Below are 26,435 nucleotides of genomic sequence, written 5' to 3' on the forward strand. Positions count from 1 at the left end.
ATACTGAAATGACCCGAGTCCGACCTGACAACGCCTCTGAACTGGATGGTTGATATACAAGGTGTTTAAAAAAAGGGGGGGGGTTTAAAAGTGACCCTTTTCATGGGTGGTCTTCTCCTATTCAAAATTCACTCAAGCTTTACCATAGTCACTGACTAGCTCTGTATTTTTGCCCAAGGAATAAATGTCTCTGGAAGGATGTGTTTCTACCAAAATTACATGAATCTTCTAGAACCTACTCCTATGTCAGACATCTGAGGCTACCAAGAAATGCTAGACTGCAGCCCCCAGTGGCCAGACATGAAGGAGAGTAAAAGAATATTCCAAACGGCAACAGCAAGCCACAGAGCAACTCCAATATTTAACCTACTTTCAAGGCAACTGCTTCTGAACCAGAGAAAAGAACCAAGCAAGCTGCCCTCAGAGCGATGCACTCACTTTCCTTCCAAAAGGGGGAAATAAGGAGCAGCCGGCCTCTGTGCCTGCCTCGGCCCTGACAGGAAGGCGGCTTTGACCTCTGAGCAGCTGTCACCCACCTCAGCCCCAGATGGGCTCGAGCAGTTTCAAAGCCCTCGCCCTGCAAGACTAAGGTGGAAACCAAGCCTTTTCAAAACGCTCCTGAGTGTATAGACGAACCGAGTTGCATGGTTTTGTTTTTTGTTAAAGAAGCTTATAAAGTTGTTGGAGAAGGACTTTAGATGTGACAAAAATGGCTTCACTTATTTTATATGCTGTTTATTTGAACATCAACAATTGGATATGTCCAAGGCTGGATGCCACGCTATCCACATTAAGTGGCACGTCACATTATCCAACTGAACCCATGCATTTCTGAGGTACTTTTTACAAAATAAGCGAGCAAGCCCTCTGCTTTGTATTTTTTCACTAATAAAATGTCAGCATAAAGGAAATGAAACACAAAGGAAAATAATCCAGACGCTAGAAGGAGGTTAAATGTCCTCCTGTATCTTCTATCTTCAGCTCACCATTCACAAAATAAGTTAAGAAGTAGGAAGGAAGCTGTTTGTATATAAGACTTTTTAAAGCATCACTCTGGTTTTATCTAGCCATTGGTAAGGTGGTCCTCTTCTCACTAGACGGCCAGAGATGAGACAAGCTGAAAACAAACAAATGACAAAAGCTTCCCGTAAATCAATACAATTTTACTGAAAGGCTGGCAAATGTTAACATTTCAAAAAAGGACATCTAGCTTTGTGAAGTCTACCTTTGCACACTCTAAGAACCAATCAAAAAATGGCTTTCTCCTTAAACAATCCTTCAGTAAAAATGAAAGATTTATATTACAGGTGTTATTTGATTAAAAAAAAATCACACTTTTCCAGAATGTCTGGTGATTGAGTGAACTGAATCTGCACACACACCCCTCCTTAGCTCTTCCCCCGAGTGCTCTCAGCAGGAAGCTGCTTGGCTCTCCTAACATTTCAAGGGCACAGCCTTTGTTTGGCCTGTCGGCAGGTTGGCTTTTCAGAGCTGGATTAAAGAAAAAGTAAGAGCTGGATGCACTGGAGGGTATGGCTTCACCGTCAGACACAGCCAAGCATGAACTACTTTTTCTGAAGCCCGATTAAAAAACCAAAAGCTTAAGATCATATTTTAAAAAGTGAGTCCTCACCAATGTCAATTCTAAAGTGTCTCCAACAAACAACTGTTACGTTACGTTTAAGACCTGCCTTACATTTTAAAAAATATCTAAGATAGATGCTAGGAGCCCAGCGTGTCTCTTGGAGCTCCCTGCTGGTCATCCAAGCTGAACAGCACCTAAATGAGCTTCTGGCCTTGAAGTCAGCGAGGACCCTTTCCCCACGTCCTGGGCAGCGTGGCCGTTTCTGACACGAAGGACCCGAGAGGCAACCCCGCACCTCTCACTTCCCTTGCCCCCCGTCCCCGACTGGGAGCCGTCACATCCTCCAGTACAGATGACACTCACAACCTCCCAACCAGCCTCGAGGGCTCGTCCTACCCTGACCCTGACCGTGCGAACCCCAGTTTAAGAGGAAACGCTGAGAATCACTGTGACTTCCCTACAGGACCAGCCTTCTCACACCTAGAGGCCCTGGAACCCTGCGGCGGGATGGGCAAGGGTAGCACCTGACCCGCACGGAGGACGCTGAGTGGCGGGGCGGGCAGGGGGCACAGCAGGCTACCCCAGAGCCCCGCCCACCATCATCTCCAGCCGGGCCCTGGCCTGCCCCGCGCAGCCCTCCGGAATCCCGGGTGCCCCCGGGTGCGGCCCGCGCTGGCGTGACCAAGGGTGGGGGGTTAAGCGAAGGTGCGAGAAGGTGACCGGGAGGGCCCGCGTGGGCACCGGAGCAGCTACCAGAACGTGCCTTTAGGAGACAGGACCGGCGAAGGGGGGCTGGAGCTGTGTGCACGGTGTGCAGCGTCACCGCCTCCTCCGTAACCCCAACGGTCACTCAGGAAAGGCCGGCGGGGGGTGGCCCGCCTGTCACACGGCTACACAGCTGTCTGCACCTCCTTCCACTCCCGGGGTGGCTTCTACCCTCTGAGGACGCTCCTCGCCCCTTCATCGGGCTCTGACCCACGTTCCCAGCCTCGGGCTCCCCACTCCCAGCCTGCACCCTCCACGGAACTCCTCAGCACCGTCTAGCCACGCCCCGCTCCTCCCACCGGGCCTCCAGGCCACTCTGCTCTGGCCTCCCCTCCACCCAGCAAACCTCCACCCGCTCTGCGACCAGATCAAACACGACCGGCTCGCCTCAGCGAGGCCTCTCATTTCTCCAGACAGAGGAAGCTGCGCTGAACTCTGGCCACCCAGCATTTTCTCCAGCTCCACGCCAGGCAGTGCTCACTGGCTGTCTAAAGGCGCTGGTGACAGAGCCTAGCCTACCCGCCATCCCGCACCGGAAGGGGGGGCACCCGGCACAGGAAGGGGGGCACCCGGCACCGGAAGAGGGGACGGCACTGGAGACCTCAGACCCCGGCACCCTCCACTTCAACTTGCAGTAATGAACTCAGAACGAAACACCAGCAAGTTCTGACAAAAGACAAACTAAGAAAAACTATCAAACATAGAATATAGAAAAGAGGCTAATTTCCGTAATATAATAAGGAAACACTAGGGAATATTAAAATATAAAGTTCTAAGCAATGTATACGAAAAAGCTGAACAAACCAATATGAAGTGTGGGGAAAAGGGAAGGATACTAGCGAGACATTAATCAACTCTTCAAATTGTCATAAAATGCCGGGGGCGGGCAGGCGGGCTGAATCAGACACGTGGGCTCCGCAGAAAGGCGGAGGGGTTCAATATTCTACTCTCTCATTGAGATTCCTATAATAAATTTTTTTAATGGACTTAGGAGATAATACCAATTGCTATCACTTTTATTAACACTAATTATGAAAACAAAGAATATCAACATATGAAAAATTCAAGCCATTCCAAAAAAGGAACAATGACACTTTCAAACATGGGGTCCTCGACTATTTCATATCTAAATGGACAGTGAAGGCATAACAAGGGATATTAGGCTAGAAGTTTTTGACAAATGAGTTTCCTTTTACAAATACTCAAATCAATTGAAATCCAAACAGAATCCAAGTCTCCACGAGCTCTTGTCACAAACCACAAGACAGTTTTCCTCACTGGAAGCATATCTGGGCACGAAAATCAGCTACACACCCAGTTTATCTGTTATGAGTTCATTTGTTTTATTGCTGGCATTCCTTCTGGGTCATAAAAGTTTTATGAGCTGGTAAACATTTCGTACAAACTCTGCAAAGCTGCCATGACTAACGGCTTCAGTATTCAGTGTAACAGATCTCTACAGACCCTGACCTGGTTAATGCCGGTGCAGCAGCACACACCCTGGACTCTACTTTCAGAAGGTCTAGGTGATGCTCTAACTGTTAAATGTTTACCTAAGGACTCTTTTTCACTTTGAAGAAAGGAGAATACCATGGGAAAAGTGGAAAACAACAGTTAAATTTCTCCACACCGAACTTTATTTTAAAAAACATTTAAAGTTCATTTTACTGGAGAATATTTTTCACAGATAATAATGTAATATTTTTAGCATCGTTAAACTTGCAATACAATCCACAATAATTACTGTAGTAGGGAAGAAATAAGCCATAAGAAAAGGGATGTGGGTGGTGCTGTGAAATAGATATTAAGAATGGTGTTAATTTTTGAAGTTTTTTTTTCTTCTTACAAAATGAAGTTTTGTTTATATTACGAACCAATCGTTATGAAAATGCTACCAGAGAGGAAAAACTATAAAATCTGATGGAGGGGGTGGGGGGTGAGGGGTAGGATGAATTGGGAGATTGGGACTGACATATATACACTAATATGTATAATAAGAACCTGCTGTATAGCACAGGGAACTCCACTTCGCTGTACAGTAGAAACTAACACAACATTGTAAAACAACTATACCTCAATTGAAAAAATAAAAATAAATAAATAATAAAATCTGACGGACTAAGGATCTAGCAGTGCTCAAAAACATCACCACTCAGTAGGAACAACTAGCAATTCTATAGTATATTTAGGGAAGTTTTCTAAATAATCCACGACAAAAAGAACAACCAAGAATTACCAGTATTTGAAGGAAAATCATTAAGAGGAAAAGTTCCAAGGTTAACAAAGAACTGACCCCACAGGAAACATAAATCAGGGAGAACACTTTTAAAAATTCTAATTAGTATCCTCAGAAAGAGAAAAGATAACAGCCACCTTCTACCCAGCACCTCACCATGATCATGAAGCAATATCTTTTTCAAGAGGGAGACATTTCAGGGCTTCCCTGGTGGCACAGTGGTTGAGAATCCGCCTGCCAATGCAGGGGGCACAGGTTCGATCCCTGGTCCAGGAAGATCCCACATGCCACGGAGCAACTAAGCCTGTGCGCCACAACTACTGAGCCTGCGCTCTACAGCCCGCGAGCCACAACTACTGAGCCTGCGTGCCACAACTACCGAAGCTCGTGCGCCTAGAGCCTGTGCTCCGCAACAGGGAAGCCACCGCAATGAGAAGCCTGTGCACTGCAACAAAGAGTAGCTTCCACTCGCTGCAACTAGAGAAAGCCCGCGCACAGCAACAAAGACCCAACGCAGCCAAAAATAAATAAATTTAAACAAAAATAGACTTGACTTTAAAAAAAAGGAGACATGTCGACACTAGAAATCCATACTCAGTCAAACAAACACCACTAAAATGAGGGCACAATAAGACATTTTTAGACATGCAATAACTTGGAAAGATTACCACCCTTGACCCGTTCATGGGGGGAAAATATTATATACACACACAGTTGTATATATAAAACATATACGGGGCTTCCCTGGTGGCACAGTGGTTAAGAAACCGCCTGCCAATGCAGGAGACACAGGTTCAAGCCCTGGTTCGGGAAGATCCCACATGCAGCAGAGCAACTAAGCCTGTGCACCACAACTACTGAGCCTGCGCTCTTGAGCCTGCGCGCCACAACTACTGAGTCCACATGCCACAACTACTGAAGCCTGCGCGCCTAGAGCCCGTGCTCCACAACGAGAAGCCACTACAATGAGAAGCCCAAGCACTGCAACAAAGAGTAGCCCCCACTTACCGCAACTAGAGAAAGCCTGCACGCAGCAATGAATGAAGACCCAACGTAGCCAAAAATAATAAATTAAAAAATAATAAAAAATATATATATGTATACATATCCCCTCACCATGAAAAGACTCTAGCAAATCATTGAGTCAATTTGGTAGTTTTTGTCTTTTTAGGAATTTGTCCATTTCATTGACAAAATAAAAGAATCCAAGAAAGAGTGACGTGAGCAATAAGAAACGGTGGCAGCTGAGTCTGCCCAGAAGCAGCAAAGGAAGTTAGGAAGAAAGTCCAGGGACTCTTCAGTGCTAACATCTGGATGACTCTCCTGCTCAAGGCACAGGATAGGTGCCTTCTCCCTGGGTCCAGTCACACAATTGGGTTTTACAGTGAATAACAGTTACATACCTAAAATTATTATAAATTCTATTCATTAGTTTCCAATTCTTACAACCAACTTAGACAGAATGAAAAAGACTTCACTGTAAGTCACAACATAACATAAATGCTATAAACTTTGACAACATAAAATTGGTAACTCCCCCTAATTAACTACTGAGTGAAAACTAAAAATGATGTAGCCACAGGCATAAAAGAAATAAAACTAGTTAAATTATTTCATATACAATTCCATGTTAATAAACCAAAGGTTACTGATAAAATGAATATTAGGGAATATTAATTATAAAATCAACCAAAAGAGACAGAAAATCCAACAGAATACTAAGTTTGAAAGTTGTCTAAGAATATCCCCCACTGAAAGCCACTGTATTCAGATAGTTCTTCACTCTGTAAAAATATTCTTGAACACAAGACTGGAAGCTTTATAACTTTTCATTAAAAATCTTATTTCTTAGCATAATTCTGATAACAAAATATTCCAAAGACAACATATGAAAATTAAAACCACTAACTACAGACTTCAATTAATAAACAATACATGAATACAACAGGTTTGACTGTGCAGTTAGAGAATAAAATGCCATGGCTAAGCGTGCTTTATCCTGGCAATGTATGAATGATTCAACATCATTATGTATATTAATATAAACAATAAAAATTAATAGTCTATCAAAGACAAAAATCACAATTCTCTTGATACATGTAATAACCATATTCTAACATTAATTTCTTATGAAAAATTTTAAGTGACTATAAATAGAAATATATTTTGATGTTAAAAATCTTTCAAATCAATATTCAATTTTAATGTAAATTCTAGAAGATGCTCTAAAGTTTAAAAAGAAGTAAAAAAAAATTATAATACAACTAAGCGGAAGAAGATTTTTACCCTCTATGACATACATACCCTTCTATACTGCCTGAATTCATTAAATCATGAGCATACATTATTTTTATAATCTTAACATTATTTCAAATAAAAATAGCACTGGCCAAATATAATTTCTGTGATATAGGTTCTAATATTTTTAATACTTGGTATGAGGGACAATCCTAAGCTACAAATAACTGTGACTTGGACCATCTGTGACCACCCTCCACAAACTATTACAGAATTCAACGTTTGGAGAGAGGCACTAGATTTAGAAAAATCATTCATTCTTTCTGGAGAATTTTAAAAGCCAAAACAATTTCTGGCAGCATCACTCTTCATTAATAGCCCCAAACTGGACAACCCAGATGTCCATCAAAATGAATGGATAAACTCTGGGAAACGAATTCAGTGGACTACTATACAGCAACCAGAAAGAACTAGCTATAGTTATTTACACTCAACGACATGGATGGATTTCAATTACCTTTACCTGCAATTACTTTTTGGTTCAGATAAAATATATATAATGTAAAATTTGCCATTTTAACCATTTTAAAGTTGGCCAAGGAAAAACAAAAAAAAAAAAAAAAAAAAAAAAGAGGAGACTCAAATTGCTAGAACTGAAATGAAAGAGGGGACACTACTACAGATCCTACAGAAATAAAAGGATTAAGAAATACTACAAACAACTGTATGCCAACAAATTAACCTCAATGAAATGGACAAATTCCTAAAAAGACAAAAACTACCAAATTGACTCGAGAAGAAACAGAAAATGTGAACAGATCTATAATAACTACAGAGACTGAATTAGTAATCAAAAAACTAACCACAAAGAAAGCACAGGGACTTGCCTGGTGGCGCAGTGATTAAGAATCCGCCTGCCAATGCCGGGGACACGGATTCAAGCCCTGGTCCAGGAAGATCCCACAAGCCATGGAGCAACTAAGCCCATGCACAACTACTGAGCCTGCGCTCTAGAGCCCACGAGCCACAGTGACTGAGCCCGCATGCCTAGAACCTATGCTCCACAACAAAGAGAAGCCAAAAACTAAAATAAATAAATAAATTTAAAAGCCCAGATGGCTTCATAGGTGACTTTTATCAAACATGGGAAGAATCAAATATTAATTTTTCACAAACTCTCAAAAAAATGTAAGAGAGAACCCTTCCTAACTCATTCTATAAGGCTAGTATTATCCTGATACCAAAACCTGACAAAGACATATGAGGAAAGAAAAACACTCCAGACCAATTATCTCTTATGAATATAGATGCAAATATCTTCAACAAAATACTAGCAAACCAAATCAAGTAACACAGAAAAAGAACTGTACACCATGACCAAGTGCGATTTATCCCAGGAATGCAAGGTTGATTCAACATACAAAAATCAATTAAATGTAATACACCACAGCAACAGAATAAGAAACAAAAGCCACATGATTATCTCCACAGATGCAAAAAAGCAGCTGATAAAATCCAATAAACTTTCATGACAAAAATACTCAACAAACTAGGAATAGAAGGGAACTTCCTCAACCTAATAAAGGGCATCTATGAAAACTCACAGCTAACAGCAGACTTAATGGTGAAAGATATAGACGCTTTCTCCCTAAGATCAGGAATAAGACAAGAATGCCCACGCTTGCCACTTCTATTCCACACTGTACTAGAGGTTCTAGCCAAGACAATTAGGCAACAAAAATAAATAAAAGGCATCCAAATTGGAAAGGAAGAAACAAAACTACCTCTATTCATGGGTGATGATTTTGTACACAAAAATCCTAAGAAATCCACTAAAAAAACCATTAGAACTAATAAACAAGTTAAGCAATTTTGCAGGATACAGAATCACTATAAAAAATTGTATTTGTATAAATTTGCAATGAACAATCCAAAAATGAGATTAAGAAAACAATTCCACTTGCAATAGCATTTAAAAAGAGACACACTTGGGAATAATTTAATAAAATAAGTACAAATCTTACACTTTGCATTGTGAATGGAATTAATGCAACTAAATAATCACTCAAAAAGTTAAAATGGCACATTTTATGTCATATGTATTTTACCACAGTAAAAAAGTAAAAACAAGTTAAACTCTGAAAACTACAAACTATTTCTGAAAAAAAATTTAGAGATCTAAATAAATGGAAAGATATATTGTGTTTATAGATAGGCAGACTTAATATTGTTAAGATGGCAATACTCCCCAAATTGATCTACAGATTCAACGCAATCCCTATCAGAATCCCAGAGGGCTTCTTCATAGAAATTGACACACTGACCCTAAAATTCATATGGAAATTCAAGGAACGCAGAATAGCCAAAACAATCTTGAAAAAGAGCAAAGTTGAAGGACTCAAACTTCCCGATTTCAAAACTTACTACAAAGCACCAGTAATCAAGAGAGTGTGGTAGTGACATAAAAATAGGCATATACATCAACAGAAGAGAACTGAGAGCCCAGAAATAAGACCATACGTTTATGGTAAGTTGATTTTGACAAGGGTGCCAAGACCATTCAATGGGAAAAACAGTCTCTTCAACAAATGGTGTTGGGACAACAGAATAGCCACATGCAAAAGAATGAATATGAACTCCCATCTCACACCTTATATAAAAAATGATTCAAAATGGATCAAAGACCTAAATGTAAAAGCTAAAACTATAAAATTCTTAGAAGAAAACACAGATATAAATCTTTGTGACCCTGGATTTAGCAATGGATTCTTACATATGACACCAAAAGCAACAAAAGTCAAACTGGATTTCATCAAAATTAATAACTTGTGCTTCAAAGGAAACTATTAAGAAATCGAAATGACAACGTACAGTATAGGAGAAAATATCTGCAAATCACACGTCTAATGAAGAATTTGTATCCAGAATATATAAAGAACTCTCACAACTCAACAAAATAAACAGTTTTATTTTTTAACACAATTAAAAAAAATGAGCAAGGAACTTGAATAGACATTTCTCCAAAGAACATATAAAAATGGCCAATAAACAAAACAATAAACAAGATGCTCATCATTAGCCTTTAGGCAAAAGCAAATCAAAACCACAATGAGATACCACTTCACACACACTAGGATGGCTAGAATAAAAAAGACAAATAATAACAAGCATTGGTGAGGATGAGGAGAAACTGGAACCCTACTGCCGCTGGTGGGAATGTGAACTGGGACGGTTGTTATAGAAAATAATCTGGCAGTTCTTCAAAATGCTAAGCATAGAGCTACCAAATGACCTAGCAATTCCACTGCCAGGTATACAATCAAGAGAAATGACAACATATGTCCACATAAAAACTTGTACATTAATGTTCATAGCAACATTATTCAAATTAGCTCAGAGGTAGAAATAACCCAAATGTCCATCAACTGATGAATGGGTAAACAAAATATGGACTATCCATATAACAGAATATTATTCAGCAATAAAAAGGAATGAAATACAGACATATCCTTGAAAACATTACGCTAAGTGAAAAGAATCCAATCACAAAAGACCACATATTATATGATTCCATTTACAGGAAATGTCCAGAATATGCAAATATATAATGAAACTAGATTAGTGGCTGCTTGGGGCTGCTTGGGGCTGCTGAGGGAAGGAAGGAGTTGGGACTGATAGCTAAAGGGTTTAGGATTTCTTTTTAAGGTGATGAAAGTGGAAATAAATAGCTGCACAACTCCATGAAATACTAAAACTACTGAACTCTACAACTTAAATAGGTAAATTGCGTGTGGATTACATCTCAATAAAACTGTTACAAAAAAAGAAAGAAAAGAAAAAAGAAATCATCTGGTAATTGTAAATGGCAGAGAAACCTTTCTTTTTCACTAAAATAAACTTAATCAGTTAGCTGTGTAATTCGATTTAAGTTTCTCTCACATTGTTGACAGACATACAGTTTCTGTTCAATATCCCTCTTAACATATCATTTCACGAGGATTATCAAAACTTCATAAACACAAATCTTGCTTTTTAAAAAATAATTATATACTTGTACAAGAAATATATCCAGGCTTATCACTCTGATTACATAAAACCATAATAATGCCTTAGGTTTTGAGAAACATTTTTGTCCTAATACAGTCTAATGTAAATGCTACCCTTGACACCTTTGGAAAAAGCATTCTTAGTAACTTCACAAAGTGCTGCTAGTTAGACAATATATCCTACATATTTGAAAGCAATGCCTCATCAACATTTTCTCAGATTCATTTAAAGGTACACCAAAAAGGTGATTTGTTAATATACTTAAAGACTTTTCAACAATCTGATTCCAAATACTTAGGGTTAAAAAAGAAACAAATCTGAGCTGCAAAATTATTTTTTAAGGATTGCTGTAAACCCATTAATTATGAAACCAACATCTTTCTCAATAATGATCAATATAAATGCTATTTCAAGTTAAAAATATGTTAAAAATCAATTTAGCCCCCTGATTGAAATTTTTTAAACAAAATGAGAGAAACTCAATGTTTTTAATTCAATTCTTTCACATGAACAGGGGTAAAGCACAAGAGAGCAACAGCCTTAAAATGTAGTTTGGGTGTCCTGGTAAGGGAGGTCTATTTACCTTTGGTTTCTTTTTTTTTTTTTTTTTTGAGTGCTTAGGTTTCTTTAATTTTTTTTTAGTATAAATGCTTTACGATGTTGTGTTAGTTTCTAGTGTACAGCAAAATGAATCAGCTATATGTATACATATATCCCCATATCCCCTCCCTCTTGAGCCTCCCTCCCACCCTCCCTATCCTGTCCCTCTAGGTGGTCACAAAGCACCGGGCTGATCTCCCAGTGCTGTGCAGCAGCTTCCCACTAGCTATCTATTTTACATTTGGTAGTGTGTGTATGTCAGTGCTACTCTCTCACTTCATCCCAGCTTCCCCCCCCACAACCACCGTGCCCTCAAGTCCGTTCTCTACGTCTGCGTCTTTATTCCTGCCCTGCCACTAGGTTCATCAGTACCACTTTTTAAAATTCCATATATATGCGTTAGCATAAGCGATTTGTTTTCAATGTCATTCCTTTTTATGGCTGAGTACTATTCCATTGTACATATGTGCCACATCTTCTTTATCCATTCATCCGTCGATGAACACTTAGGTTGCTTCTATGCCCTGGCTATTGTAAATAGTGCTGCAACAAACACTGTGGTACATGTATCTTTCTGAATCATGGTTTTCTCAGGGTATATGCCCCTTAGTGGGATTGCTGGGTCGTATGGTAGTTCTATCTACCTTTGGATTTCATTTCTGGTTTTTGTTTTGTTTTGTTTTGTTTTTTTTTTTGCGGTACGCGGGCCTCTCACTGCTGTGGCCTCTCCCGTTGCGGAGCACAGGCTCTGGATGCGCAGGCTCAGCGGCCGTGGCTCACAGGCCCAGCCGCTCCGCGACATGTGGGATCTTCCCGGACCGGGGCACGAACCCGTGTCCCCTGCATCGGCAGGCGGACTCTCAACCACTGCGCCACCAGGGAAGCCCCATTTCTGTTTTTTATGTATTTATAAAATCATGAGTGGCAAGAACATTTTTATTCTGCTCTTTATTTTAAATTGGTGATTTCTTCTTACAGACCAAAAGCTTTAGAGTTAAACAGAATCAGCTCTGTGTCACTTCAAGAAAGATACAGTTTATACACCGGGTCCCTGAGTCACAAACACCCAATTCAAACATCGCCACGTTACCTATCCACACAGGCACACTCCTGCTTCACGCCTATGCCCACCCAGGGTGCCTCCCCAGCCCTCCTTCCAGCCACTTTCCAGGCACCCCCTCTTCTGCTTTCAACACACCCAAGTCCCCTTCCTTCCCATCCTTTTACCACTTCTCCTTTCTCTCTCTTCCAATGTTGTACAATTACTAGGAAAAAACTTGCCCTCCCATATCTTCCTTTCTTCCTTCTACTTATGCAGGAAGCTTTCTAATAAGTGAGTAAATATAACAAACAGAATACGTCCAAAAAAAAAAATGAAACAGCAACTGTACGCTCTGACTTCATTTAGAGGTGAAAACTAGGGTACCTTTCAGTTACCTCCAGTGTATAGGACACCCTTATCTCTGCACCATCTGGAAAGCTCATAAAATGATAGCATAGATTACAGTGGGACGTAGCCTCAAGGCTAACATGAGCTCCAGAGAACAGTAATTTTGTTTTGTCACCACTGCAGTGCCTGGCACTTCTTAAGTCCTTAAAGAATGCTTGTTGATGAATGACAGGAGATGACAGTAGACTACAAATGTCAACATAATTTTGCACAGTGGGGAGAGCAAATGGACAAGTGACATCTAATTTAGCAAAGCTAGAAAAGTGAAAGTGAAGTAGGAATAAGGCAGCTCAGGAATAACCAGCAGCACCAGTATCTTGAAGGCTAAACAATAATGGACAGAAAACAGAATTGGCTTTAAGTCCGCAGAAGAAGAAGTTACACTCCAGACCTCCTCCCACCCCCATCCCCGCCACTGGCCCTCCTCCACCTCACCCCACCTTCACAGAAAGCTGGCAGCTGGGCATATACCACTCTCCCCACCATCTAAGCAGGAGACCAGAAACCCCACTCTGGGGAACTGACAGCCCAGAGGAGGAACTACTTTAACAACTCTGGCAGCGCCCCTCAAATGAGCCATGTCCCCATCTGACTTCTAATGGTGAGACTCAACGTTTGAAGTTTGTGCACACAGAGAGTTCCAATCAGTCCAGGCGTAATTACGGAAGACAGCCAATAATCACCAGACATTTGAAGAAGAGCTTCTGACATCAAAGACAAAGACCAAAGTAGGAAACAGGATAAAAAGGACTCGGAAGAAACAGAGATAGCACAAGAAACAAAAGAAAATGTCTGTATAACATAAATGTATGCACATAAATCAACACAAAAAAAGAGAAAAAAAATTTTAAATGATTGCCTTCATGAAACAAAACCAAGATGTTACTTTAAAAAAAAAGAAATACTAAGAACAAAAACACTTAGAAATGAAAGATATGATGGCAGAAATAAAAACTCAATGTCAAGACTAGAAGACAAAGTTGAGGATCTCTCCCAGAAAAATAAGGACAAAAGATCAATGAATGGAAAAAAGTAGGAGAAAGGAAACCAGCAGAAAATTCCAGAAGGTCCAAAATATGAATAACAGGCAACCAAAAAGGCAAGAATGAAGAAAGCAGAGATCATAAAGATATAATACAGAAAAGTGTTGGAGAGCTGAAGGACCCAAGTGTCCCCACCAAAAAGACCCGCCAAGGAACACTAGGGATAAATAAAGAACTTCAAAGCTCCCAGAGATGGAAGAAGTCTCACAAAGGCGTGGCAATCACAATGGTCTCAGCGTGGCAATCACAATGGTCTCAGGCTTCCCCTTTGCAACAACAGCAGGTAGACATCTGAGTGAAGCTTCCAAACTTCTGAGGAAAAATGACCTGTAACCTAGAATTCAATACCCAGGTAAACTGTCGTTTAAGTGTGAGAGAAGGAAAGACATTTTCAGACAGGCTAGGTCTCAAAAAAATTTCTCTCTGATGAACTCTTTCTCAGGAAGCCACGAGAATATAAGACACAGGATCCAGGAATTCCCGTTCAACACAGGAGAGGCACAAAAAGAATTCCCATAAGGAATGAAGAGAAATCCCAGGATGACTGCTAAGTAGCAGGCCTAGAGAAGAAACAGCCTAGAATGGAACAGGAAAATGAAAGGCTCTACAAGGGATGAAAAGTGAGAGATTACTCGAGGTGACTGTACTGGGGAGTACTATTTAGAAGCCTGGACTAAATTCATGACTATACATTGGCATCCACGCTAAATGAGAGAAAAAATAAGTCGTTCCAATTAACACAAAAATAATTCCTTGTCTTAGTAGACTATGAGTTAACTGTATCCTATGTGGCTCAGCTGTTAAAATGTTTACCCAATGATAACAACAAACACTGAGTATCAGTTTAAACAAAAATTATTATATAGCCAGATTTGGAAAAGCAGAGAGAAAGGAAGGGTGTGTGTGCTTCAGGCAGTGCAGGAAAGAAGACATGTAAAGCTCCATAGCCTTCTCTTCCACAGTAGGAAGTTAACAGATACTATATAAAATGGCAAATCAGAAATTGGCAGTATAAGCATGCTATTTAGCTGCATGAAATTTGAGGCAGGAACTGCTAAACAGATAACCATCAGCATCCAAGAATGCTCCCCATCCACATAACACCTTCACCCTCCGCCTGGAGTGTAGACAGGAGGGCCCCCATCAGACCACACAGTGGACTTAGCAGGAAAGGGCCCAGGTCCCTGAAGACTTCTTGGAATGAGACTGTCTTCCTAGCCCTGGACTACCAACAGTGTCACATGACAGAGAATCCAACCTTGATTTCAAGTCACTGTTGTTTGGTTCTCTATTACTGGCAGTTCAATGGGATCATAAGACTGTTGATGATAAGGAGAAACAGAAGGGTTAAAAGAGGTTGCTTAGGGACTTCCCTGGTGGCGCAGTGGTTAAGAATCCACCTGCCAATGCAGAGGACATGGGTTCGAGCCCTGGTCCGGGAAGATGCCACATGCTGCAGAGCAACTAAGCCCGTGCGCCACAACTACAGAGCCCACGTGCCACAACTATTGAAGCCCAGTGCTCTAGGGCCCGCATGCCGCAGCTACTGGCCCTGCGTGCTGCAACTACTAAAGTTCGTGCACCTAGAGCCCGTGCTCCGCAACAAGAGAAGCCACAGCAATGAGAAGCCCGCGCACCGCAACGCACAGTAGCCCCCACTCGCCACAACTAGAGAAAGCCCGCGCGCAGCAACGAAGACCCAACGCAGCCAAAAATAAATAAATGAGTGAATGAATAAATAAGTAAAACAAATAAGCCTAAAAAGATACAACTAATCCTAGTTTTAGAGGTTGAGATTAACGGCACCTCTGACCATATCCTGTGGGGGTGATTCTCATTAAATACAATTTTACTTTTATTAAGGTAATGCATTTACTCAGTTTTAAAAGTCAAGTAGTTCTACAGAGTTATTCAATATAATGCAAAACAGCAGTCCCTCTACCAGCCAGCCCACTCTGGGTCTAACTTCTATAAGCAACCTCTTCGGGGCTACTCTTTGTTGCGGTGCATGGGCTTCTCATTGCAGTGGCTTCTCTTGTTGCGGAGCATGGGCTCTAGGCGCACGGGCTTCAGCAGTTGTGGCACGCGGGCTCAGTAGTTGTGGCTCGTTGGATCTAGAGCACAGGCTCAGTAGTTGTGGCGCCCTGGCTTAGTTGCTCCATGGCATGTGGGATCTTCCCGGACCAGGGCTCAAACCCTCATCCCCTGCATTGGCAGGTGGATTCTTAACCACTGCACCACCAGGGAAGTCCCTTAGGTCAATGTTAAATTCCAGCGTTGGACCATGGATTTCAGACCTGATTTTTTTTAAGGCGACAGAATACAAAGTCATTGTAGAAGTTTTGAAAGGGGGAGTGATGAAATGAAAAGCAGTGTTGAAGATTCATCTGGCAGAGATATTTAAATCTTCAAGCAAGAAAGGACTTAATTTAGGTCTGAAGGCTTGAGAGCTTCAGCTAGGCCAGTGATAATGGGAATGGGGGGGGAAAGAAAGGTTAAAATAAAACTAAGATATTTCAAAGCAGGTGCCGGCAAGGAGGCCCAGGGCTGACCACGGGTCCGTGAAGGAGAGAAACCCTGGCGAGAGGGCTACTTGCTCAGAAATGATTAGGGAAAATGTCCAGAGCCCGGTTTACCCAAAGGAGAGGGGAGATGGGGGTGGAGGGCAGATCATGGGATCTCTCAAACTCCTAACCGTTTCAAACCCATGAGTCTGTGATTTTGGAGGCTAGAGGAATCATCATCATGCCAGTAAATGTTAGGACTCCCCCGTGAAGAGTAAGTTCCTTACGTCTCCAAAGAAGCTCCAATACAAGAACAGAAATTATATAATTCAATTCAAATTTCTCTTCAAATTTCTAATTCTTTCTAAAGACAACAAAAATCCAAAGCCTCCTATTATAGGGGAATTCCCTGGTGGTCCAGCGGGTACAACTCCATGCTCCCAATGCAGGGGGCCCAGGTTCGATCCCTGGTCTGGGAACTAGATCCCGCGTGCCGCAACTAGGACCCAGCACAGCCAAAATAAATAAATTAAATTAAATATTTAAAAAAAATTTTTTCAAGTCTCCTATTATATAATTGATCCTTTTTGCAAAGTTTTAATCTGAAAACAATTTTGCTGCCAGTTACCTACTGGCAAAAATCTAATATGAAACACATTTTATTTAAAATCATACTATAAAGTATGACCTTCATCTCATAGATAGTATCTGTTTTATTTTAAACGAATAAAATAAAAAAATAAGATAAAATAGATACTAATTGTTTAATTGTTCCTCGGTACATTTTAAGTCTAAATAAAGCCTTCAAAAATTACCACATTCCTCCGTGGCATGTGGGATCTTCCCAGGCCAGGGCTCAAACCTGTGTCCTTTGCATTGGCAGGCAGATTCTTAACCACTGCGTCACCAGGGAAGCCCCATTTTACCACTTATGATTTTTTTAAAAAAGGGTAAAAAATCTATATGTGGTCTCTTCTATCATGACCCTTTTACTTTATTAGTCTCAAAAAATACATTTTGCCTCTTTACCAAGGAAAGCATTCAATAGCTTTGCTGTACTTAATATAGTTTGAAATTAACAGTCCTGTTTGCTTGCATGTTTATCCAGCATCACAGACGTCAGCACAGACAGGACAAGATTTCCAAGGGCGTCAGGTGCTGCAACAAGAGGCAGGGCAAAGGCAAGGGGCGTTCCTGTCAACACTGCGCTGGCGCATTCTGAGTTTTTACCTTACATGCATTTGCAATTGAAGAGCAATTCACCACACAGCATAGGCTTTTTCAGGTAGCTCACACAATGGTATCTTGAAGTGAGAACAACTCACTCCAACTCCAGTTTTACTTATTGCAAGTCTACATTTAACACAGACACCGCTGTTTACCTCAAAGCCCAACTGTCAGTGGAGGAGGTTTTAAGAGAGAAAAAGTAAGGCTGGCCGGTTAATGTTTAATGGTTTCAGCTGTTCCATCACTTGCCATGAGGTCAATACCATGTAGTCAAATACCTATTTACAAATCCAAATTATGTTAACCTAAATTTTATTACGCAATCCCAGTATTCCCCTACAACTTAGATCTTATTATTCAAAAGATGTTTCTTATATCTGTTACTTAAAAAAATGTGTTCCTATGTTATGCAATAATTCTATCTGGAGAAACCATTAGATTAAAATGTATCTTGAGATGTTTGGCACCATCCGCTAAGCCTGAACGTATTAAATCTGGCAGAGTCACATCCCACTCACACCTAGGGCTGGGCACCCCCAGGCCAAGAGCTTGCAGGAATTCACACAGATGAAGGAGAGCTCTGAGAAGGTGCCGCTTCCTTCATAATAAGAAAAATCACCAATGAGGAAATTAAACAGAGGGCTACAAAGATTAATTCTAGCCCTTACAGAGGAAGCATGGTGGCACGATGAGAGAAGATGCCCTGGACTGGGAATCTGGAAACCCACGTTCACGTCTGCCGCCAGCAGCAAGCTCCATGCCTCCCACCTGGTCTGCAGGCCACATGGGGGTCAGCAGAGGGCCACTGTGGTCCACCCAATGCCAATGGGCTGGGACTTCAAACATCAGCTCTGTCCAAATATAATACCAGTCATTACTTTTAAGTCATGAAAAAAAAAATCTAAGACATGTAAAAGTTTTTGTTGTTGTTTTTTTTTTTTTTGCAGTACGCGGGCCTCTCACTGCTGTGGCCTCTCCCGTTGCGAAGCACAGGCTCCGGACGCGCAGGCTCAGCAGCCATGGCTCACGGGCCCAGCCGCTCCGCGGCATGTGGGATCCTCCCGGACCGGGGCACGAACCCGTGTCCCCTGCATCGGCAGGCGGACTCTCAACCACTGCGCCACCAGGGAAGCCCGTAAAAGTATTTTTATAAAACGAAGATGAAAGACAACAATTTCACCTCATTTAGTTGTCCGTATTTGTTGCTGTTTACTTGTAGAAACTTCGAAGTGTTTCATATGCTCTGCTTCAAACGGTATCAAATTTGCATTTAAAAAATAGCTTAAAGAAATATACATGCAAAGCAGGGTATTTCCAACTTTTAATTAAGGTCCTGGATTTCACAGAGAAAAGTAGTCAAACTATAAACACAATCAGGGAAAATTAAAGGCAACATCTACAGTGAAGCCTAGGATGAGTCTTGTCCCAAGCAACCACTGTGGAAATAAGAAAATCTTCTTTTAAAACTTAAAATCTTCAATACTTATACTTTCCAAATTTCCACAAAGACTCCCCAGTAAGTCTCAAATCTGGGCTGAATCGGCTATTTTTCTTCATTAGGTTTCAAGAATTCTACATAACTGTTAACAGACACCTAGCAAGGTTGGCCCCTCTGCATGAGAGGACTCAACACATGAGAGGTCTCAAACGCCAGGCAGAGTGTAAATCCAAAAACTCAACAATCCGCAGGTTGACAGCCTATGTATGTGTTTCTTGAGCAGAGCAGAAGTAATTCCACTTGGAAGTCAGGGCACCTAATAATGCTCCGCAAACAATTCCACTTGAAAGACCATCCTTTGCTTTCCAAACACAATGACTGGGCATTCCAAGTAACACTAAATAATGACTGCACACACATCCTAACTAGTAATACACACTGTGGAGTTACATCAGTGCGTGTGTTAACACACATGAGATGAAATACTGCTTCTAAAATATATTACTATTCCATGAACATGCCACCTTAGAATCCATTCTTCTCTGTAATTTAAAGTTCTGTGCAGACTGAGTTCTTTAGAATAATGTAATTTATTTGTGATCCTAATTTCCAAAGAGCCAGCACACGATTTTCAAAATATTTCTATATTACAGCACACAGCTTCTACTTAAGACTTGGAAAACCCAAATCTCATAAGACCTCCGCACATGCAGAGAAGAGCTTCCTCCAGTGAAGCCCACCAGTTCACAGAGTGGCAGGTACCGTCTGGTGGTGAGGGGGCTGCACAAGGAAGGACCACTGCTCCACAGGGCACCCAGCCTTCAGGATAAGCCCCTCCGAGGCACTGCAGGTCCCCAGGCCGGAGGCTAGCGGGACCGCACCTTACCTGCTAACTCAACCTTCCCTCTGCCTTCTCTTTTCAGTCACACACTTACTCACATACCAAGCACTGAGTTGAACCTGATCTTGAAACTGGATTTCAAGATGAAACGCTCAGCAAGAAGAGCAAAGAGGATACTCCGAAGGCTGGGATGTAACAGGCACCAAAGACTTCACTTTCAAAGCAACCGTGAAGTCGGTTACATCATTCAGTTGGAAATCATGTCACTGATACATGACCCCAGAAAATGAATAGTACTCTTATCTGACTGATATCGTATATAATCAGGAAAGGTGGACCCCACCAAAATAAAGCATAACAGGCTGTCCTGGGGCTGTGGGCCTCCTTCTACTGCTGCTCTCACAAGACATCAAAATTCCACTAAAGAGTGAAAAACAGAAGCTCTCTAAAGAATATCGCAACTTAAGTTTTATTTTGTAAACAAAATTCCAAATTCTCATTACCATTTTGGCAGAGTAGGTGGCCTCACTATGGAATACATTCGTTTGTTTCTTCATGTCAACATCAGCTTTATCAGCCCCAAAGGTTAGAAATTACTGGGTCAAACTGCACAGTGCTAGTCCAATGACGCACATGACCCAAGGATAAGATTTTCGTAGATCTGGCCCGAACCCTGAACAGAAACATTGCATCTTCCTTCTCAGTATTTTTATATGAGGCTGAGGGTCTTGACAAAATGTCCAAGTTAGAGAGAGAGAATGTAAGAAGATTTCACTTTACACGTGTAGCTGTTCTTGAGATTTTAACCATTAAGTAGCTTCATCAAATGTTTGTCCTAATAAAGCATAATAGCTTAGTTAACCGATGATTAAGGCACGCAAAGATCAGACGAAGCAAGTTCTTAAGTGACTTCCGTATAGTAACAGCTCCAGCTGCCCCCCAAATATTACAAGGGTCTGGCAAAACTACAATGAAAGAAATCAATTTGCTCTCTCATGGCGTATTCCAAACAAGGCTTTTAACCTTAAGATTCCCTTAGAGGTGGTACAGTCAAAGGGATGTTCAGGCCCCGGACACCAAGGGATGCAGACAGGCTGTCACCTAGGAGGGGCTCCCAGGAGACGCACGGGGGTGCGGGGGGCAGACGCACAAAGCACACGCCGCTGCCCCTACAAGCCAGCAGGGCGAGCGGGAGGAGCAACTCGACGCGGACTCCGGACCGCAAGGGCGAGGGGCGGATGTCCCAGGGAGTGCTGCAGGAAACGATGTCCAGACTCGGAGGGTGGGTCCAGGAAGCGGCCGGGGCGATGGCCGGGCGCGGGGGTGGGGGGGGAGCGGAGGATGTGGCTCCGAGGGGCAGGATGAGGGGGCGGGTCGGCCGAACGCGGATGTGCGAAGGCCAAAGAGGAGGGCAGGGCGGGATGGAGAGCCGCGAAGCGGTGAGGGCGCCAGGAGCGGCCGGACAGGGATGGGGCGGCGGGTCTGGGAGCGGTGACGAGGCGGGATGAGCGGAAGCCCGAGGACAGGGAGGAGGCGGGCGGAGTGGGGGGAGGGCGCGACCGGGCGGGGGTCGCAGAGCCGAGGGTCAGGCCCGCGCACACTTACCCCACTCGAGGAACTCGGCCACATACTTGTCGCGGCGCAGGGCCGAGTGGCTACACTCGGTGTACAGGCAGACGAGCACGTCGAGCAGCGTCTCCACGCTCAGGGCGCTCTCGTTGCGCCAGGGCCCGTCCAGGAGCAGCTGCTCCAGCTTCTTGAGCCGCACCTTGGCCGACATGGTGCCGCGCGGCCCGCTCCCAAAGCGCCGGCCTCTCGCCGCCCGCTCGGCCAGTCCGTCAGGGCGAGCCCTCAGCGTCCCGGCGGCCGCAAGCCTCGGCAGCCGCAGCCCCTCGTCGCCGCCCCGTCCGCGTCGTCTCGCCCCGGCCTAGGCCGACATCTTGGGCTCGGTCCCGGCGGCGCAGCGTCTGGGGCGCCGGGCCCCGCGGGTCCATGGGCTGGTCTCCTCCCCTCGGCGCCGCCGCCCGCCCCCGCCTCGCGCTCCTCGGCCCCGCCCGCGGCCGCACCCTCCTCGCCGCCCGCCGTCGACCTGCAGCGGCGCGGAGCCGAGCGCTGCGCAAGCCCGGCCGGCGCCCGAGCCCCGACCCCAGCCCCGACCCGGCGGCCCAGCCCCGCGGCCCGCAGCCAACCAGGGCGCGGCCAGCGCGGGCGCAGCCAACCACGGTGTGGCCGGCCGCCGCCGCGCTGACCTCAGCGCGCCGCCCCGCCCCTGCGCTCCCGGCTCCCGGCTCCCGGCGGGATCGGACCTTGCCGCTTGCCGTAGGGGGGTCGGGATGCCGGGAAGGTCGGGCGGGCGGGGTCGAAGGGGAGCGTCGCCCGGCGGGGGCGGGGCGAGGGAACAGCCAGTGCTCCGCCGAGATTGTGGCCCAGGCGCGTGCGCAGAGGGCGGCCGGGCGGCGTGCGCGAGCGCGTCGGGGACCGGGCCTCTGTGTGCGAGGCCTGCGCTCCCGCGCGCGCACGTCTTGCCTCCCGAAGGGGACCCGGGGTCTCGGAGTAGACCCACGGGCCCTGGCCTCCCTCGGGGCTTCGTGGCCGGTGGGCTGACGTGAGTGTCGAGGGCCGTCCCGCAGACGCAGCGCTGGCAGCCTCGGCTGTCTCTTTTAAAACCGGGTCTCATCTGGGCTGGGAGCGGCCTTACGGAAAAGGCGACCTTCTTCTAACTTGACGGGCGGGAGACTGAGGCCCACCCATACAGGGTGGGGGCTGCTGGAGAGGGGCGCCCCCGCAGTCTACCCAGCGCCCCGTGAATTCGTGATGCACCCGCAGTGGCCGCTTCAGACTCTACTGCCCACCTTCCCCTCCCCGCAAACAGATGCCTTGGGATGGCAGTTTGGTAGGAAGGGGCCTGCTGTTTGTCTCCAGGCTGGGTTTGCCTAGCGAGTCCCTGCTTATACCAAGATTGCGGGTTTATTCGTGTGCCTGTGGAAGGAGGGTGACGGAGAATGTCTTCCACCCAAACGAACCCTTGGCGTCGGGAGAGGAGGGGCGGCCTAGAACTCGTGGGAGGTCACTGAGGCCATGGGGGTGGGCCAGGGCTGGGGAGCCAGGATGCAGGGTTAGGGATCCCCAACCTGGGAAAGGGAGGCGGAGGCGGGGGGAGCTTCAGTAGGCGCAGGGCAGCCAGGTGGAGCAGATGAGGGACACAGAGAGATTCGAAGATGGAACGCTAACGGCACCTGGGGCAAAACTGGCTCATGGAGATAAAATCACAATAGCGTCTACCTCTGTGGGAGGTATTGACTGGAAAGGGTAGGAGGGAGCCTTCTGGGCCTGTAGAAGTGTTCTATAATTTGACTTGGGTGATGGTTATGCAGGAGTACATAAAAGGAACATTCTTCAAGCTGTACACTTAAGAGTAGTGCATGTCACTGTATATCTATTATACCTTAGTTTTTTAAAAGCAGGCAAGGGCTTCCCTGATGGCGCAGTGGTTGCGAGTCCGCCTGCCGATGCAGGGGACACGGGTTCGTGCCCCGGTCCAGGAAGATCCCACATGCCGCGGAGCGGCTGGGCCGGTGAGCCATGGCCGCTGAGCCTGCGCGTCCGGAGCCTGTGCTCTGCAACGGGAGAGGCCATGGCAGTGAGAGGCCCGCGTACCGCAAAAAAAAAAAAAAAAAAAAGCAGGCAAAAACAATCTTTGGTGTTAGAGGTCAGACTAGACGATACTTTGGGGGGTTTATGAATTGAGGCTAGGAACATTCTGTATCTTGACCAGACCCATCTTGGTATATGGGTCTGAACATAATTAATCAAACCATACTCTAAATACGTATGCACTTTATGTGTATGATACCTCAATTAAAAAAGAAAAAAAAAAAAAAAGGCCGAGCAGCCCACGTTTACAGTTAAAACCAAATTCTTCATCTTAGCTTTTAGGGTGATCAAACGTCCGAATTTGTCTGGGGCAGTGCCCATTTTTTGCCCTTGTCCCAGTGTACATATGACAACGTCTTTCATCCCCACTGTGTCCGCATTTGCACAGTATATTGTCTCATGCTCAGACCCAGCAGGGGTCTGCTCAGCCCTCTAACCCTGTCCCTACTCTCTTCTCAGTCTCTGACTCCAGTCTCACTGGCCTCTGCTGTTCCTCTACTATTCCTGCTCCCTCCTGCCTCAGGGCCTTTGCACTTGCCAAGCCCTTCACGTTGGATGCCCCTCCCTGACCACCTTCACTTTGTGTGCTCAGCCCCAATCTGCTTCAGGATTGTCCCTTCAGGGCAGCCTTGCCTACCTGACCGGGCTGGATCAGGCCCAGCTCACCCTGTAGTTTTTCTTAGCACTTGCCTAAGTGGATACCTGTGAGTCTTGCCCATTAGTCTGGATACTAGAAATCTTCCTGTGCCTCAATTTCTTCGGAGGTAAAAGAATAATAAAGGACCTACCCCAGCATTTCAGTGAGTTTCTGGAAGGATTAAATGAGTTAATACCCAGAGAGTACTTTGAATAGTGCCTGGCTTGCTTTACATGCTCACATATTGGTAGCTGGTATTGTGCATTAGAGTTTTATTTCTAAAACTAGGGGCTCTGTGACCAGCTGATGGATAGAGTGTCTTGGGTTCCCCAGACCAGGGAATCCCAGTGTCCTCAGTCATCCATGAGGTTCCTCTGTGTCTGTCTTAATCACTTTGGGCGGCTATAACGAAGTACCATAGACTGGGTGCCTTAAAAACAACAGAAGCTTATTTCTCACAGTTCTGGGGGGCTGGAAGTCCAAGGTCAGGACCAGCATGGTCTGGTTCTGGGTGACTGCCCTAAATCTGGTTACAGAGGGCTGTCTTTCTGTGTTCTCACGTGGGGAAAGAGGTAGCTCTCTGGCCTCTTATAAATAGGTCACTAATCCATTCATGAGGGCTGCACCCTCATGACCTAATCATTTCCCAAAGGCTCCACCTCCTAAAAACATCACATTGTGGGTTAGGATTTCAGCATATTAATTTTGGGGACACAAACATTCAGTTCATAACAGTATCTTTACAATTAACTCCTCCTACATAGGCTGGTATGGTGGGTTTCTGGTCTTTGCAACACTGCAAGCCAGACTGAGCCTAGCCTTAGCCTCAGACCCTGAAACATGTACAACATACAGTAACCAAGTCACAAACAATGTCTCAGTTCAGAAATTAGTGTGTCCAGGTCTACAGAATCAAACCTTTGAACCTGATTTAACTTTAAATCTTACCTTGGGCCCTTTAGGGCCTGGGATGAACCCTGGGGAAAGGGGGCTGTGCTCAGCAGTCTCCCTCGTTCCTTCTGCAAGCCGCTCAGCTAGCTCGGCCCTGCTTCCACCCATCCGGGGTGGCTGCCAGAGAGGAGGAACAGAGAGGCACTGGGGAGGGCTGTGGCCTCACTTCTGGTCTGGCAAAGTGTAAGCTGACCCCTCTCTCCTGGGAACATTTACAGGCTCCCCAACAGTTCCCTGATATTCTCTCTCCTGGGCAGCAGTATCACTTTTCTGGGTGGGTGTTTATCTGGTGCCTGCAGGGGACCCTCTGCCCTTCCATGGAGACCACTGGACAGGACCTAAGATGACCCATCCATGCGACTCACATCTGTCCACACAGCTCACATCTGTCCACAGGAAGCACCCCTCACCCTGACAGATGTTCCAGAGCAGGCAGGTGCCCACACAGCAGCACACTCCTGGCTCTGCCTCCAAAGCAGCTCGTGAGCCTTCTTTCCCGGCTGGGAGTCCATCCCCAGTCCACTGTGCCCCCAAATGGAGGGCTGCTTTAGAAGCTCACTGAGCAATCCCTTGTACATGGACACCAGACAAAGGTCATTGTCCCTTTGCTGGACAGTCTGGTGTTTGGCTGGCACCCCCTGTCCCCTGAACCCCATTCCCCGTAAGTCTTTGTTCTGGCTCCACTCTGCTCATGGGATCCTAGAGGGGCCGCCACAGGGGGTGGACATGTCACCCAAGGCGGCTGCTCAGCTCTCCATCTCCCCCCCACCCACAGCCACCCTGGATCAGGGGCACCGTATGATTCACGCCAGGCCAATAGGTGAACTCCTTTAGGATGTTGTATACTAAACTGGGAGAGGGACTTCCCTGGTGGTCAGCCGTTAAGACTCCACACTCCCAATGCAGGGGGCCCGGGTTCGATCCCTGGTCAGGGAACTAGATCCCGCATGCCACAACTAAGGATCTTCATGCTGCAACTAAATATCCCGCACGTGGCAACTAAGATTCCACGTGCTGCAACAAAGACCCAGTGCAGCCAAATAAATTTTAAAAATAAATAAATAAATAAACTGGGAGAGAGAATTTCTTGTCTTTTGCTTTAGACCAGGGGCAGGTGAGCTTTTTCAGACAAGGTCCAGAGAGTAAATACTTTAGGTTTTTCATACCCTAGTCTCTGCCTCTACTGCTAGGGCATGAAAACAGCCATAGACAATATATA

At 44.9% G+C, this 26,435-nt stretch overlaps 1 protein-coding gene across 2 annotated transcripts in view; it reads right to left on the reverse strand.

Annotated features, from left to right (window-relative positions):
• Positions 1-21,754, reverse strand: part of CDC42BPB (CDC42 binding protein kinase beta) — a gene marked incomplete at both ends in the record, with an annotated part of 111,250 nt that extends 89,496 nt beyond the window's left edge. For both annotated transcript variants that reach the window (XM_079699261.1, XM_079699260.1), the window contains one exon: positions 21,580-21,754. In XM_079699261.1, coding sequence (XP_079555387.1) covers positions 21,580-21,754 — 175 coding nt within the window. The remainder of the gene's footprint in view (positions 1-21,579) is intronic.
• Between the last annotated feature and the right edge of the window lie 4,681 nt (positions 21,755-26,435).

Source organism: Hyperoodon ampullatus, assembly GCF_949752795.1.
Source record: "Hyperoodon ampullatus genome assembly, chromosome: 3".
In the NCBI taxonomy this organism is placed as follows: Eukaryota; Metazoa; Chordata; class Mammalia; order Artiodactyla; family Ziphiidae; genus Hyperoodon; species Hyperoodon ampullatus.